Raw genomic sequence first — 12,510 nt, 5'->3', positions numbered from 1 at the left:
GAATGATGCATTTCCATTGTCATGGTCAATCACTGGCTTTTACATGGTGTTGTGAAATAAATGCTAGCTTCTCTCTCATCCGGCAAGCTAAAAGCGTCTCTGAAAAGCCACCTCGCTTGCTTGCTGGCTGAGAAAGAAGCTGGCTGCCATGTTATGATAGTGTCTCTCTGTTTCTATTCCAGTAAGAAAATTAAGTTTCCCCACTTAAGACGTGCACCCGTTTTGGAGGGTTGATTTCTAGGCAAAAGGCATGTATAGTTTAGGAGTAATATAAGGTATCTACTTCAGACCACAGTGACTAACTTTTAGGCATACTTCTTGTGACGCCGTCATCCTGAGTCGCTAAAGGGGGCCTGCCTTTTGCTAAGGCCCCGAGCAGGTCAGACCAAGATGGGGTCCCTGTTCTTTCTTTGAATCTAGCTAAATTCTTAGCTTCAAGAACATCTTGTGGTAACAAGTTCCATCATCCAATTAACTGTTGGGTGAAAAGGGGTTTGCTTTGGATTTTTTTTTTTTTTTAAAAACCTCTCATCTTTGAATGGACCCTTTGTTTTTGTATTGCAAGGCAGAGAAGAGATGAGAATTTTTTCTCTCATCTTGATTATTCTATATATTTTTTAGCATGGTCCTTCCACTAATGTGTTTTTTGTTTTTTTTTTGAAGCGAGACCAGAAATCTTGTTCCCGTGCTCCCATCACTTTTCTCTGAACCTGAATTCTGTGATAAAACAGATATCTATTTTTAAATTGCAGTGTACCATGTTTTCTTGCATGCAGCATGCCTCCAAATATAATAGGTGCCTTGTTTTTGAAAGGCCAAATTAAGAAAAAAAGTTTCTTTCCAGAATTATGGCTGTATAGAGCAGGCAAGGAATCTAATCTTCAGCTGACTGATGAATTACTAGCTGCTGCTAGAGACTGCTCTTCATGGGTGGATCAATGACTAAAAAGAGCTAAAGAAGCTGTGAAATAAACCAGGAACTGAGAGCAGACCACAACATTGCATAAGGAAGGTTAGCTTGATCAGTGAAACGTTAAGATCATTTAAAAAAAAAAAAAAAAAAGAGAGACTATGCTTAACAAGGAGAGTGTATTAGCACCTATAGAGTGAAGAACAATGTGCCATTAAAACAACTGACCCCCTCAGTGATACCACAGCTGCTGCACTGAGCAGGAAATCAAACCAGGGAGCTGCTTTCCTGGGCAAAAAATCAGCTTCCTTGCTTAATACACACCCCCCAATTTGAGAGGCCGGGTGGGGAGCTGATTATGTGGTGTGTGTGTTACATGTGAGAAAACAAATGACATTTGTTAAGGTAATTAACAATTGTCCTTTAGTAAAAAAAAGACCATTTGATAAATAATTTGTCATTTTGGTGGTAGCAGTGAAAAGGTTCATTTTTGGACTAATGACAGGAGAAAAGGGTCTGCTGTAACACTGCTCTCTGGGCCTCTCTAGGGACCAAATGTGCCTTGCACCAGGAACTACTCTCCCAACTCTTCCCTGCTTCTAACTCTGATCTCATCCTCCACTCAGAAAAGCATTTAAGAATGTACTTCAGCCTCCTGAACTCAGTAGGATTTAAGCCTAGGCTGATCTCTTCCATTTTGCTGATGTTGTGAAGCAGGGTGCTGTTTTCAGAAGAGATACTCCTGGTGCCAAGGGGGCTTAGAAAATGTAAGATGTGGGTATAATTCTTGCTTCTGTCACTTGCTAGCAATTTGATCTCAGGCAAACCAGAGCTTGGGATTTTCAGGTGCTCAGCAAGAGCCAGTGGCGATATTGCCAACCCGATTTCTTGAAATCTCAGCTCCTGAATGCATGTGATCAAATGAGACTCATTTTATTGCTGGCTGCAGAGAAAAGCTTAAAACATGAGTGCTAAGCCCTTACAATACTGGAGAACAGGTGAAAAAAGAACCCACCTCGTATTCTTTTTAAAGTCTTGTGTTACCTGAACTTTGTGTATTCTCAGTACTGTAATGTTGCCTCGGTGGCCTAATCAAAGTTTGTCACGCTATTTGCTGTATATAAAAACTACAATCCTTGCTCCAGGTGACTCGCAGCTCCCACAACTTTACTGGGAATGGTATGGAGCTAAGCCCCCTCACCCTTCATAACTTTGTGTCTAGGTTCTAGCTGCAAAGCAGCCATGATAATCCCTTGTTTATGGCATGTTTGGAAGAGCAGGGATTGTTCTCTCCAACTACGCAGCTTTGTGGTAACTAGCACAATGCAACCTTGAGTTCAGTTGTGGCTTCTCAGTACTAATGAAATATTAATACACCGGAGTGCAGGTATATCCACATTCCAAGCCTCCATCTGCTATTGACTGCAATATATCAAATTGTGTTCAGTGCATGTCGCCAAGACTGAGTAGCAGTTTTAAAGGCACTCCTGTAAGCATGCTGCACAGCTCATTAGCCAGAAAACCAACATACATTTACCTAACCCTTGCTGCAATAATTAATGTGCCCTGTTTTTAAGACCCAGAGCTCCATATCATTTACCCTGAAGAGACCTCTACACAACACTGCTGTGTAGTCTAACAAAAAAATTCTGTAAGGCCCATATAGTATTTTGTCCTAGTTTTAAAAATATGTAGACATTTCTGCACCACAGGTTATTAAGTAGGATTTTTCTTTCTGTTAGAGGCAAACATAATCTCTTGATAGATAAGGGTCAGCCTGTGTTAGGGAAAATAACCAGAATAGCTATTGCCAAGCAAGGCTCTGAAATGTGCACCAAAGCCATAAAACTAAGGCACTTCCCTATGGGGATTCTGTGTTTGGTCTAGCTCAAAACTGTTGCTTCTGGAATTGGCCTACCCTTGTTCATGAAGAACTTAAGTGGATCCTCCTATTAAAGAACAAAGGTATCTGACTGCTGTTTATCTTAATCAATCTGGAGATCAACAAACTGTTTAGAGCAAGGGCATTTTTTGAGGTTTCCAATGCTATGTCTGGTAGATTGGGGATACCCATCACACTAGTCATTAAGGCAACTTTTGTCAAATGTTTTCTGGGATAGTTTAGATTAGGCTGATCCTGCTTTCATGAAGAGGGAGTGGGGAAGGGGTGACACAACTAGCTGACTTCTTTTCTATACCACTTCAAGCCCTAAAAGTTATTCCCAGAACTGTATTTGGGATCCCAGAATGGCCATAGTGCTTTTAAGGCATGGCCTCTGTGTCCTTTCTGATCCATCTCCTAATGTGTAATCCCCAAGATGTCATTCCACGTTCCCCTTGCCCTGATCCTTATGGTCAATCTCCTCTGAAACCTCCACATTTTAAACTCCCTCCAGTGTGTTTATCATGCTACGTAACAATTTCCAATTTACCAAACATCAGGTTATTAACAAACTTTATTTTCTTTTACTGATTAAAAAAAACCCAAACACTAATTTGTTCTTCTGCTTCATCTTTTGTAAACTCCTGGAAGGTAAGGCAAGATATGAAGATCTCCCAGCCCTCCATAATTAATCATGATGCACAGATCTCACCAGTAACCTTATGCCATCAAGTAAAAGTTGTTCAGCAATGCAAACCTCCCCTTTGGTATTTCACGAAGAGTCCTTTTTGAGACAGCAGGATCAAATGGCAGTTTAGATGGAGCCTCATAGTAACTGTGTCTTACTGCGCTCTAGTGTCCAGTTTGGGGATTACAGGCCCATAAGGGAAATATACTCTTGAAGGTTGTTCAGGTCACATGTTAAAAGGCCTTTAGATACAGAGTCTAATACAGGGTTGGGCAATTATTTCGGGCAGAGGGCTGCTTACTGAGTTTTGGCAAGACAAAAAGGGGAAAAGGGCAGGCAGAGCTGAGAACATAACTCCAGTTATTAAGCCTGTGTTTGGTAGACCCCACTAGCTCACTGTGCCAACAAAGCCAGTAACACCACTGCAGATGCCTAATATAGACATGCTACCATATGAACCTCATGTGGTTATTCTTCTCACAGCTGTGATGGAGATGAGGAACTGAGGCACAGAAACAAAAGTGAGTTTTGGCACCTACATGCATTTGAGCTAAGTTGAGGTCATGCAGTAAGTCTGAGGCAGAGCAGGAATCAAGCCCAGATCTCTCCCAAATCTCAGGCTAGTGTCTTAACCACTGACCTAACTCTCCTCTCTTTTTGCCTCCTCTGCTGCAGTTATTCAGGACCTGTACAGCAAAGATGACACCAACCAGCGAAAACTTCAATAAAGCACTTTTAATGGATTTCTTTACACAAAAGATGTCCGAGTCCTGAGGCCACACTTATCTGGTGCCAATGGTGACCTGCCACACACGGACCAGGTTATCTGTGTAGCCAGCAAACAGGGTCTGGGGAAGAAAGAGAAGTCAGATCAGTAACACAGAACCAAGCATGGGCTTGGGAGTTGTTCCCAGTCAGATCATGCTTCCAGCTGCTGGATAGACACTGTCTAATGGAGGGGGTAGGGGTCCAAGCTTGGGAGACTGAGGGAAGGTTCAAAGGTGCCTCCCTTTACCAACGTCAGTTTCCAAAACAATCAATGGATCAGAAATGGCAGCTGCATGCAGTAGGAGGCTGGGAGAAGGGGTTCATGTCTCCTGTGTAAGAGTCAGGAGACTTCAGGTCACAAAAGCTGGGAGGGTTGAATTTCTTGCTGAACTCTGAAAAGGCCACCTCTCTTGCTAGGAGACAGAGAGGGTATACAGGAGGTATCAGGCCTCTTGCTGATCAAACATCAGTGCCACAGAGAAGGGAAGGTATAGCAAACTGCCTCCTTGACGCACCTGAGGCCAGGTGTGAAATGGGAAAAGGCTTCCAGGGTCTTCCCTGCAGCCCTTCCTATGGACAGAACTGAGCAGGACTTAACCAGGGCAGGTCCTCAACCCCCAAGAGGAACTGAACATAGCCTGTTCTCCATACTGAGTCACCCACCTGCAAGACCCATGCACCTGTACTGTCCCCAGCTCTAGATAGGTATTATGGCCCTAACCCTTTAAGACCCTATAGGCCAGCAAGGTTCCCAATAACCCTGTCTTGAGGAGGGCAGGATGTAGAAGAACCAGGTGCATGCTTCCCCAAGCTTGGTTTTACCTGCCCATCTGCAGACCAGGCCAGGGAGGTGCACTGGGGAGGCTCTGCTTTGCTGCTGGTGCTGATCACCTCTTGTTTCAACTCATCCACAATGATCTTCCCCTCCAGATCCTGGATTGGCAGGAAAGAGACCAAAGGGCAAGTCAGATGGGACACCACAACACAACTGCAGACTGCACCTCTGTGAACTGGGAGAGAGAGAGAGAGGGCCTCCTGGCACTCAACTCACAAGGAGCAGCCAAGATTTTCACTGATGGCTCAGAAACAGCCTCTGGGTTTCCGCATGGATGCAGTCAGATGGCATGAAGTGTTTCATCACAGCGAGGCCCTGAAAGCTCAGATACCAGGGAACAATCCTGCCCCATGGCCCAAAAGGGAGCAGGGACCAGCAGACAGGGCTAATCCACACGAGGAGGTTATGTCTCGCATGGAAACCTAACCTTTCATTCAGAATGTGACTCCCAGCAGTGAGTCCATATAGGAAACCCAGATCCTGTGTCCCATGTACAGGTGACTGCCTCAGGGTATGACCTCTATGGAGACCCCCACTCACCCAGATCTTGATGCTGGGGCCAGTGGCGGCACAGAGCCAGTAGCGGTTGGGGCTGAAGCACAGGGCGTTGATGATGTCTCCACCATCCAGCGTGTACAAGTGCTTGCCCTCGTTCAGGTCCCACAGCATGGCCTGGCCATCCTGGGGGTGGAAAAGAGATTCATGTCAGAGCTGGAGGAGGATCCCTGATTCCACAGCCTTCCAAACGCAGACATGGCCCTACATTCACCCAGGGCTTCAAGCAGGCAGCTGTATGGGCTGGGCAAGATGCACGCTGAGGGCAAAAATGAAACCTGTTCCATTGGCTACTGCAGGACCTCACTTCAAGGTGTTAATTTATGGTTCCATTAATGTACATCATATGCCCAGTGCTTTCTAAACACCAAAAGACAGTTCCAGCATGCAAGACCCCAGAAGTGAGAAGGAAACAGGCAAGTCAGATACAAACACAAGAAGCCATTCTCCCCACCATCCCATTTCTGGACAGTGCCTGGTGCAACAGAGTCATGACTGGGGCCCAAAGAGTGATGAGGATGATTCCTCCCAGGTAGAGATAACAAGTATTTCTGTGGGTGGGGGCAGAGGCCTTGCAGACTGCATCAGGGAATGGTCCTACAGGCTGAGTGAGAATCAGGTGAAGGATCAAGTGAAGGGAGCAGTGGTAGATGGGCCAAGGGGAAAGAGGATAACCCAACAGGAAGTCTGCATGGCTTTGAAGGGGAGTGACCAAGGACCTGAACCAGACATTATCAAGTGCAGAATCCACAAGCAGTACAGACAGGGATATAAGGAAAGTCACCTGTGTGTTTGGGAGGGCAAAAGGAGGATATTGCAACAAATGAGAAGAGGATGAGGGTGTGTGGGAGAAAAAGGATGCTCTAATGGCGTGAAACTTGAGCCAACAGTGTCCAATTTGCTATCTTGCCACCAACTCTTATGTTGCCTTTGGTGTTAATCAACCTCAGCAACAGGGATAACCTTTAGGTCTAGGCTTATAATAAAGACTAACTCTCCAGCTCCCCAGCTGATTGTGCAGCACCAATCACCTTCCCTTGGCTTTCTCTATTTACACCCTGGGCTTTCTAAAGCATGATCACCTCTTTTCATTGCCTCTGTGCAACCCTATATTTATAGAAAAGTCCCCATTGATCACTGCTCCAATACAAACAGTAATGATCTCTCCTTCAAGAAAGCCTGGGAGATTTCTTGGACTGAATAGGACAGAATACTTGAGCATGCAGAAGCCCAGAGCTACAGCCAAGTCACAGCTGGAATACTGGCTGTGGAGCCAGGGAGAAACCAAAGCCATGCAGCATGCCTGGCTATGGCATCATGGAGAACAACAGGCCTTGAGCAGTTAAGATCCTTTGCCTGCAGAGATCAGCAATCCAGCACCATGGAGCCCAAGCCCAAGCATTCCGGCACATGTAAGGAGCACCTCACAAGTAGACACTGACCCAGGCAGTGGTCTCCACACTCCCAACTGCCTCCCATCAGAGCAGGATTTGAAGAAGCAGCTGAGCGGAAGAGCTCAGAAACAGCCTCTGGGTTTCCTCATGGAAGTGCAGTCAGAAGGCTAATAAAATGCTTCGTCACAGCTCATCCCATTGCCAACAGGCTGGGAAAACACATGCTAAGTACACAGGACATCCTGCTCCTGGTACAACTGCTCAGGTCCCTTTAATGGTGTGACACTACTAACCCCATGCAGCCTGGTAACACAGAACCTTCTCCAACAGAATCTCTAGCACAAAACTCGGCTGCTCCTTCAGCAGTTCTCCATCAGCCTGCCCAGCGCTCCCTCACTCATCTCAGCTGAGTTCCAGCGGGACCCAAGAGGACCACAATCCCACCTCACAGCTCCACACCAAGCCCTACAGATGGATATAGTCTGGCAGACATACCTTGCCACCAGAAGCGCAGAGGGAGCCATCAGGAGAGACCGTCACTGTGTTCAGGTAGCCCGTGTGGCCAATGTGATTAGTCTTCAGTTTGCAGTTGGCCAAGTTCCAAACCTGAGGAGAAGGAAGGTCAACAAGGAGAGAATTAAACACCACCCTCACCAGCTCTAGCCAGCCAGTCTCTCCCCCCACCCTATCATCTATATATAGGCTCTTGTACACCCCTCAGCACTGCAGCGAGAGCCCCACCCCTTCTGAGAAAGATGCATCCATACGGCAGGACATCAGTGCTTCCAGGATACAGGAGGGTGATGGAGATAAGGCACAAACTCCAAGGACCCTTCTAGCGCCAACCAAGAAGAAAACAGCAGGACTAGAAGGGGAAACTGAAATTAACTTTCCCCACAAATGGGTGCCTTCTTGGATCCCCACATATCCCAGACTGCCTCTCGGAAAAGCCCCATTATGTTTGAGCACGGTTAGGAGAGAGAGAAGCAAGAGAGATGAGAAGCTGACCCAGGGAGGGCTGGCTCCCAGGAGTGCCAGCACTCAGGAGCACCACTCACCTTCACCAGCTTGTCCCAGCCACAGGAGACGATGATGGGATTGCTGCTGTTGGGGGAGAAGCGTACACAGGACACCCACTCTGAGTGGCTCTCATCCTGGGAGGAGAAGCAGAGGGAGGAGGAGGTGACTTGCGGGGGAGAGGTTGAAGAAGGATGCTCAAGTCAGAGTAAGGAGATGTGGCAAAGTGCATTTCCTTCACTCAGAATCTTGTTCTAAAGTACCTGCTCAGTAATCTCCCCCCGTACTAAACTGGAACATGGGCTCCACAATCCCCATGCTCCAGTACCCAAAAGCTTGGACTTGTGTATCTTCCAACTTAATCTATTTGCACACTGCTGCCAGGTATACATTTGTCTTTTGCGATAGCAATAATCTATAGAAGAGTCTAGCATTTTATGAAGCAGAGACTGAAAACATTTCATGCTCAGTTTTCAAGCAAGGTTAAAAAAGCAAGGTAAAGGCATCTTAGGTATCACAAGCCATGTAAATATAATTGAAAAAGAAAGCAAATAACAAGCATCTCAAATTTAAGCATCTAGAAAATGACCACATAGTTCAATTTGGGGTTTGCTCTGGACAATGTTTAGTAAATCCCTAGAAACCCTGATATTCCCCACATAATTCCCCTCTGCTCCAGGCCCTGCTTGCCTCTGTCCCATCATAATTGCAGGACGTGTCCTCAGACCCCAGTGGAGTCAGCAGACATGTGTCAGATATAATCATTGGGACTGGGAAAGGACAGCATTGGGAGACCTAGCTAAAAGCAGAGTTGAACTACAAGAAATTGCTCCCAACAGGGGCACACATGAGGCCAACTGAAGAGACATTTCCAAGTAACCCCCCCCAGTACCACAGAATGCTTGGGATCCGAGGTCACATGTGGCTCATTTCAGTGGGACTACTGGACAGTGCCGAGAGCACAACTTCTCCACCCAGTCTGTACGAATCCCCACCTCACAAAGAGGCCCTAGATCACACAGAGCTAGCTGGCCCAGCCAGAGCTCAGAGTCCCATTTCATTCCTCAAGGGACAGTCAAGTGGGTTTCTACAACCAGCATATCTGAGGAAACAGTTCGGAGCAGAAGACTCATAATTTATTTTCCTGACTGGGAGGACATAACCACCAGGCAACCCTCTGCAAGCCTCACCTGAACTGTGTACTTGCAGACACCCAGGGTGTTCCAGAGCTTGATAGTCTTGTCCCTGGAACCCGAGACAATCTGCCGGTTGTCAGATGAGAAGGCCACGCTCAGGACATCCTTGGTATGGCCCACAAATCGCCGGGTTGTGGTACCTCTGCAGGGGGCAAAAGGAAAAACATTCGGGTCACTCTTGGTGTCACTATGGACACCTCCTCCTACATCCACCTGCCAAATCCCTACTAAACTTCACAAAGAGCAACAGAAGAGGCATGGTGGTAAAAGGACTGGGGTGGGGGGAGGTTGGGCTCATGGAGTTGAAGGTCACCAAGAAGCATGAGCCAGGTTCTGAGTTGGGTGGGGTGAGGGGAGCGGGGGGAGACCCTAACAAGCAAACTAAATGAAATGTTAGAGCAGAAGCATAATCCAGGAACCCGCAGAGGAGACAGCCCAGGTAGATAAAAGAGGATGGGAGGTGTATCATGCAAAAAAATAGGTGGAACAAGGAAAATAAAGGACATGACCAGCAGGAAAGACCATAAAGCTCCCTATCTCCCTTCCTGTCCCATCATAATTGCAGGACATGTCGTCAGACTCCAGAGAGTCAGCAGACTTGTGTCAGGTTTAATCATTGGGACTAGAAGGGAAAAGGAATGAACAAAACTATCTGGATTACCAGCTTTCTGCAGTCTTAAAAGCTGAGCTAGCCATTTCCTAGAAGTAGCTGTTTCAGGCTGGTGACCCGTACTCCGAAACCAAACATTTCTGAAGTCTTAAGATTAAAAAGTGCACAGGACAAAGAATGCTTGACCTGGAATTGAAAATGTGGGGCACACAGGGATAAGGATCTCCCCTCTTTAAACTGCCAACCCTTGCTATATCCCTGGTTGCTTTTTTGTAACTGGTCTGTGGACTTCAAAATGGGCAGCCAGTACTACTCCACAGTGCATCAGTGCAGTGGGATGGGAAGGAGGGCTGTGATCTGCAGAGCAAACAGGCCAAGGAAGTTAGAAGCGGGGAAAATCTCAGCATCACCCCCAGGGGTATCCTATTCCCTGTCTGTTCTACTGTGTTCTTTCGCCATGTTCTCTGCCCCGCAGACTCTGTTTCTGCCAAGGAAGCCACCCTGCCCTGTTCTTCTTCCTGTCACTCACGTGGTAAGGTCCCAGAGGCGCAAGGTGCCATCCCAGGAGCCAGAGAGGGCAAACTGCCCATCAGAGGAGATGACCACATCGCTGACAAAGTGTGAGTGGCCACGCAGGGCACGCTGTGGGATCCCATAGTTGGTCTCATCCCTGGTCAGCTTCCACATGATGATGGTCTTGTCTGTGCAGGAGAAGCAAAAAGGAATTAGCTGCGTCTCCCTACCACAGCAAAAGAGCACGGGGCCTGGAGACTGCCCCTAGACTGGACTGGGCAGCAACCACTGAACCCCTTCATACCAATCCTGAGAACAGCCCCTGGAATCAATCGTGGCATTTACCCAGTCCCAACCTCTATGGCACAGTCGATCACCAGTCTCATCAAACGTGGGCAAGTTAGATTATACCAACATGCGTCCGGTTCCCAATATCCTTTCCATTGCACCAACCTGTCCCCTCCTCTGAGACAGGGCTGCATAAAACGGCAAAACCCCTTATCCCCAATGCTCACCTAAGCACTAGGTCTCCAAATTCCCTCTCTTTTATTTTATAGCTATGGGCTTCTCCTGAACAATGTGCCCTGACAGGGAGCCCCACTCACCCTCCTTCCCAGAATCCCATCATAATTGCAGGACTTGTCATCAGACCCCAGAGGGTCAGCAGACGCGTCAGGTCTAATCACTGGGATCGGGAGGTGTGCAGCTCCATGATACTAGCAGGGATGAACCTCAGTGCATTGATGGCCTCTGGGCAAGCAGAGAAACTTCATCCTGGGCAAGCAGAGAGCACCCCCCACCCCCAGACAAGGAATTTGTGCAAGCCCCCAGAGCACCACCAACTCACGACAGCCTGAGGGTAGGGAAGGGATCCTAGGCTAGGAAGGTCCCAAAGCTGCTCCCTTTTGATCCCTCCCCACTTTCTGCTGGATTTGCCCCCTCTCAGGGATTGAAAGCCTAACAGGCCCCACCATCCTGCAAAGACCTTCAGTTCCCAAAACCCTCAGAGAGCCTCAACAGGTAGCACCCCCTGAACACCTTTTAGTGGGGCTTCCCCTCACAATACCCCCCACCTCCAGCTCCTGGACGAATAAACAGCACCCCCCACCCCATAGCTAGGGAAACTGAGTCCCAGCAGCCCACCCAGCCCTGCAGCCTGGTACAGACGAGAGATGGGAATTAAACCAGAAGTCTGAGCTCCACTTTCTTGTCCTGAACAAGGTCCGCACCTCCCCGGCCCCCTGCCCAGGGGCTCTTCCCGGACACCTGCCCCTTCGTCTCGGGCACCAGGTTCTGCTGCCCCAACCCCTCCCAGGCCTAAGGGCCCCAATCCCCTCCAGCTGCAGCCACATTTGCACAATGCTGAAGCAAATGGTGCAGCCCTGTGTCCTGGCCCCTCAGTGATCCATCCCCCATCCCACCCCTCCACGTGGCTGCAGACCCAGCATCCCCAATGGCACATCCCACCCTCCCCCCACCAGCAAAATGGTATCTCCCTCTGCCTGGTTCCCCACCCCCACTGCAGGGTTGGTCTCTGCCTAGCCCCCAACCAAGCAGCGAGGTGGACTTTCCCACCCCCGCAGCTGCCACCACGATGGTGTCAGCCACAGCCCTTTATGCCACCCGCTGCAGGTTGCCCCCCCCCCCAAGCGGGTGCATTGGTCTGCCCCGCCCCCACCCCCGGCGCCGCTCTCACCGCGCGAGGCGGACAAGATCATGTCCGGGAACTGCGGGGTGGTGGCGATCTGCGTCACCCAGCCATTGTGGCCCTTCAGGGTGCCGCGCAGGGTCATCTGCTCCGTCATGGCGGCAGCGGCACGGCGGGCTCAGCGCGCGGGGGAGGGAGGATGGCGGCGGATTCGGCGGCGGCCGCGGGCCGGACCCTGCACTCGCTCAGGCAGCGGCCCAGAGAGAAAGGAAGTCGGGACGTCGGCCGGAAACGGAAATAAGCTTCGCGTCGCGTCGCGCCGTACGGCAAGATGGCTGCCGCCGGCCGCCGTCACTCAGAAGGCGGGAAGGAGAGGCGCCCGCCAGCCAACATGGTGGCTTCCGCAAGCAGGAGCCAAGATGGCGGCGCCCTTGCGGAGGCGCTGGGGTTTGTCATGGCGACCACTACGTGGCGGTTCCGTACAGCGGCCTTTG

At 49.1% G+C, this 12,510-nt stretch overlaps 1 protein-coding gene across 1 annotated transcript; it reads right to left on the bottom strand.

The window, feature by feature from the left end:
• Positions 1 to 4,200: 4,200 nt before the first annotated feature.
• On the bottom strand, positions 4,201 to 12,283 carry RACK1 (receptor for activated C kinase 1). The gene is made up of 8 exons (XM_006270026.4): positions 12,065 to 12,283; positions 10,385 to 10,556; positions 9,240 to 9,387; positions 8,091 to 8,186; positions 7,528 to 7,638; positions 5,624 to 5,764; positions 5,071 to 5,181; positions 4,201 to 4,328 (listed from the first exon to the last, which is right to left on the bottom strand). Exons 1-8 carry the CDS (start codon positions 12,171 to 12,173, stop codon positions 4,263 to 4,265), a joined length of 954 nt encoding a protein of 317 aa, XP_006270088.2. The 5' UTR covers positions 12,174 to 12,283; the 3' UTR covers positions 4,201 to 4,262.
• Positions 12,284 to 12,510: the final 227 nt, after the last annotated feature.

Source organism: Alligator mississippiensis, chromosome 11 (assembly GCF_030867095.1).
Source record: "Alligator mississippiensis isolate rAllMis1 chromosome 11, rAllMis1, whole genome shotgun sequence".
NCBI lineage: Eukaryota > Metazoa > Chordata > Crocodylia > Alligatoridae > Alligator > Alligator mississippiensis.
This window is presented reverse-complemented; position numbering and strand designations above follow the sequence as displayed.

Coding starts and splice junctions, on each gene's coding strand:
- RACK1 (XM_006270026.4), bottom strand. CDS start 12,173: ATGACGGAGCAGATGACCCTGCGCGGCACCCTGAAGGGCCACAATGGC. Junction 10,557..12,064: donor GATCTTGTCCGCCTCGCGCG/GTGAGAGCGGCG, acceptor TCTCCTGCACAG/ACAAGACCATCATCATGTGG. Junction 8,187..9,239: donor TCTGCAAGTACACAGTTCAG/GTGAGGCTTGCA, acceptor TTCTCCTCCCAG/GATGAGAGCCACTCAGAGTG.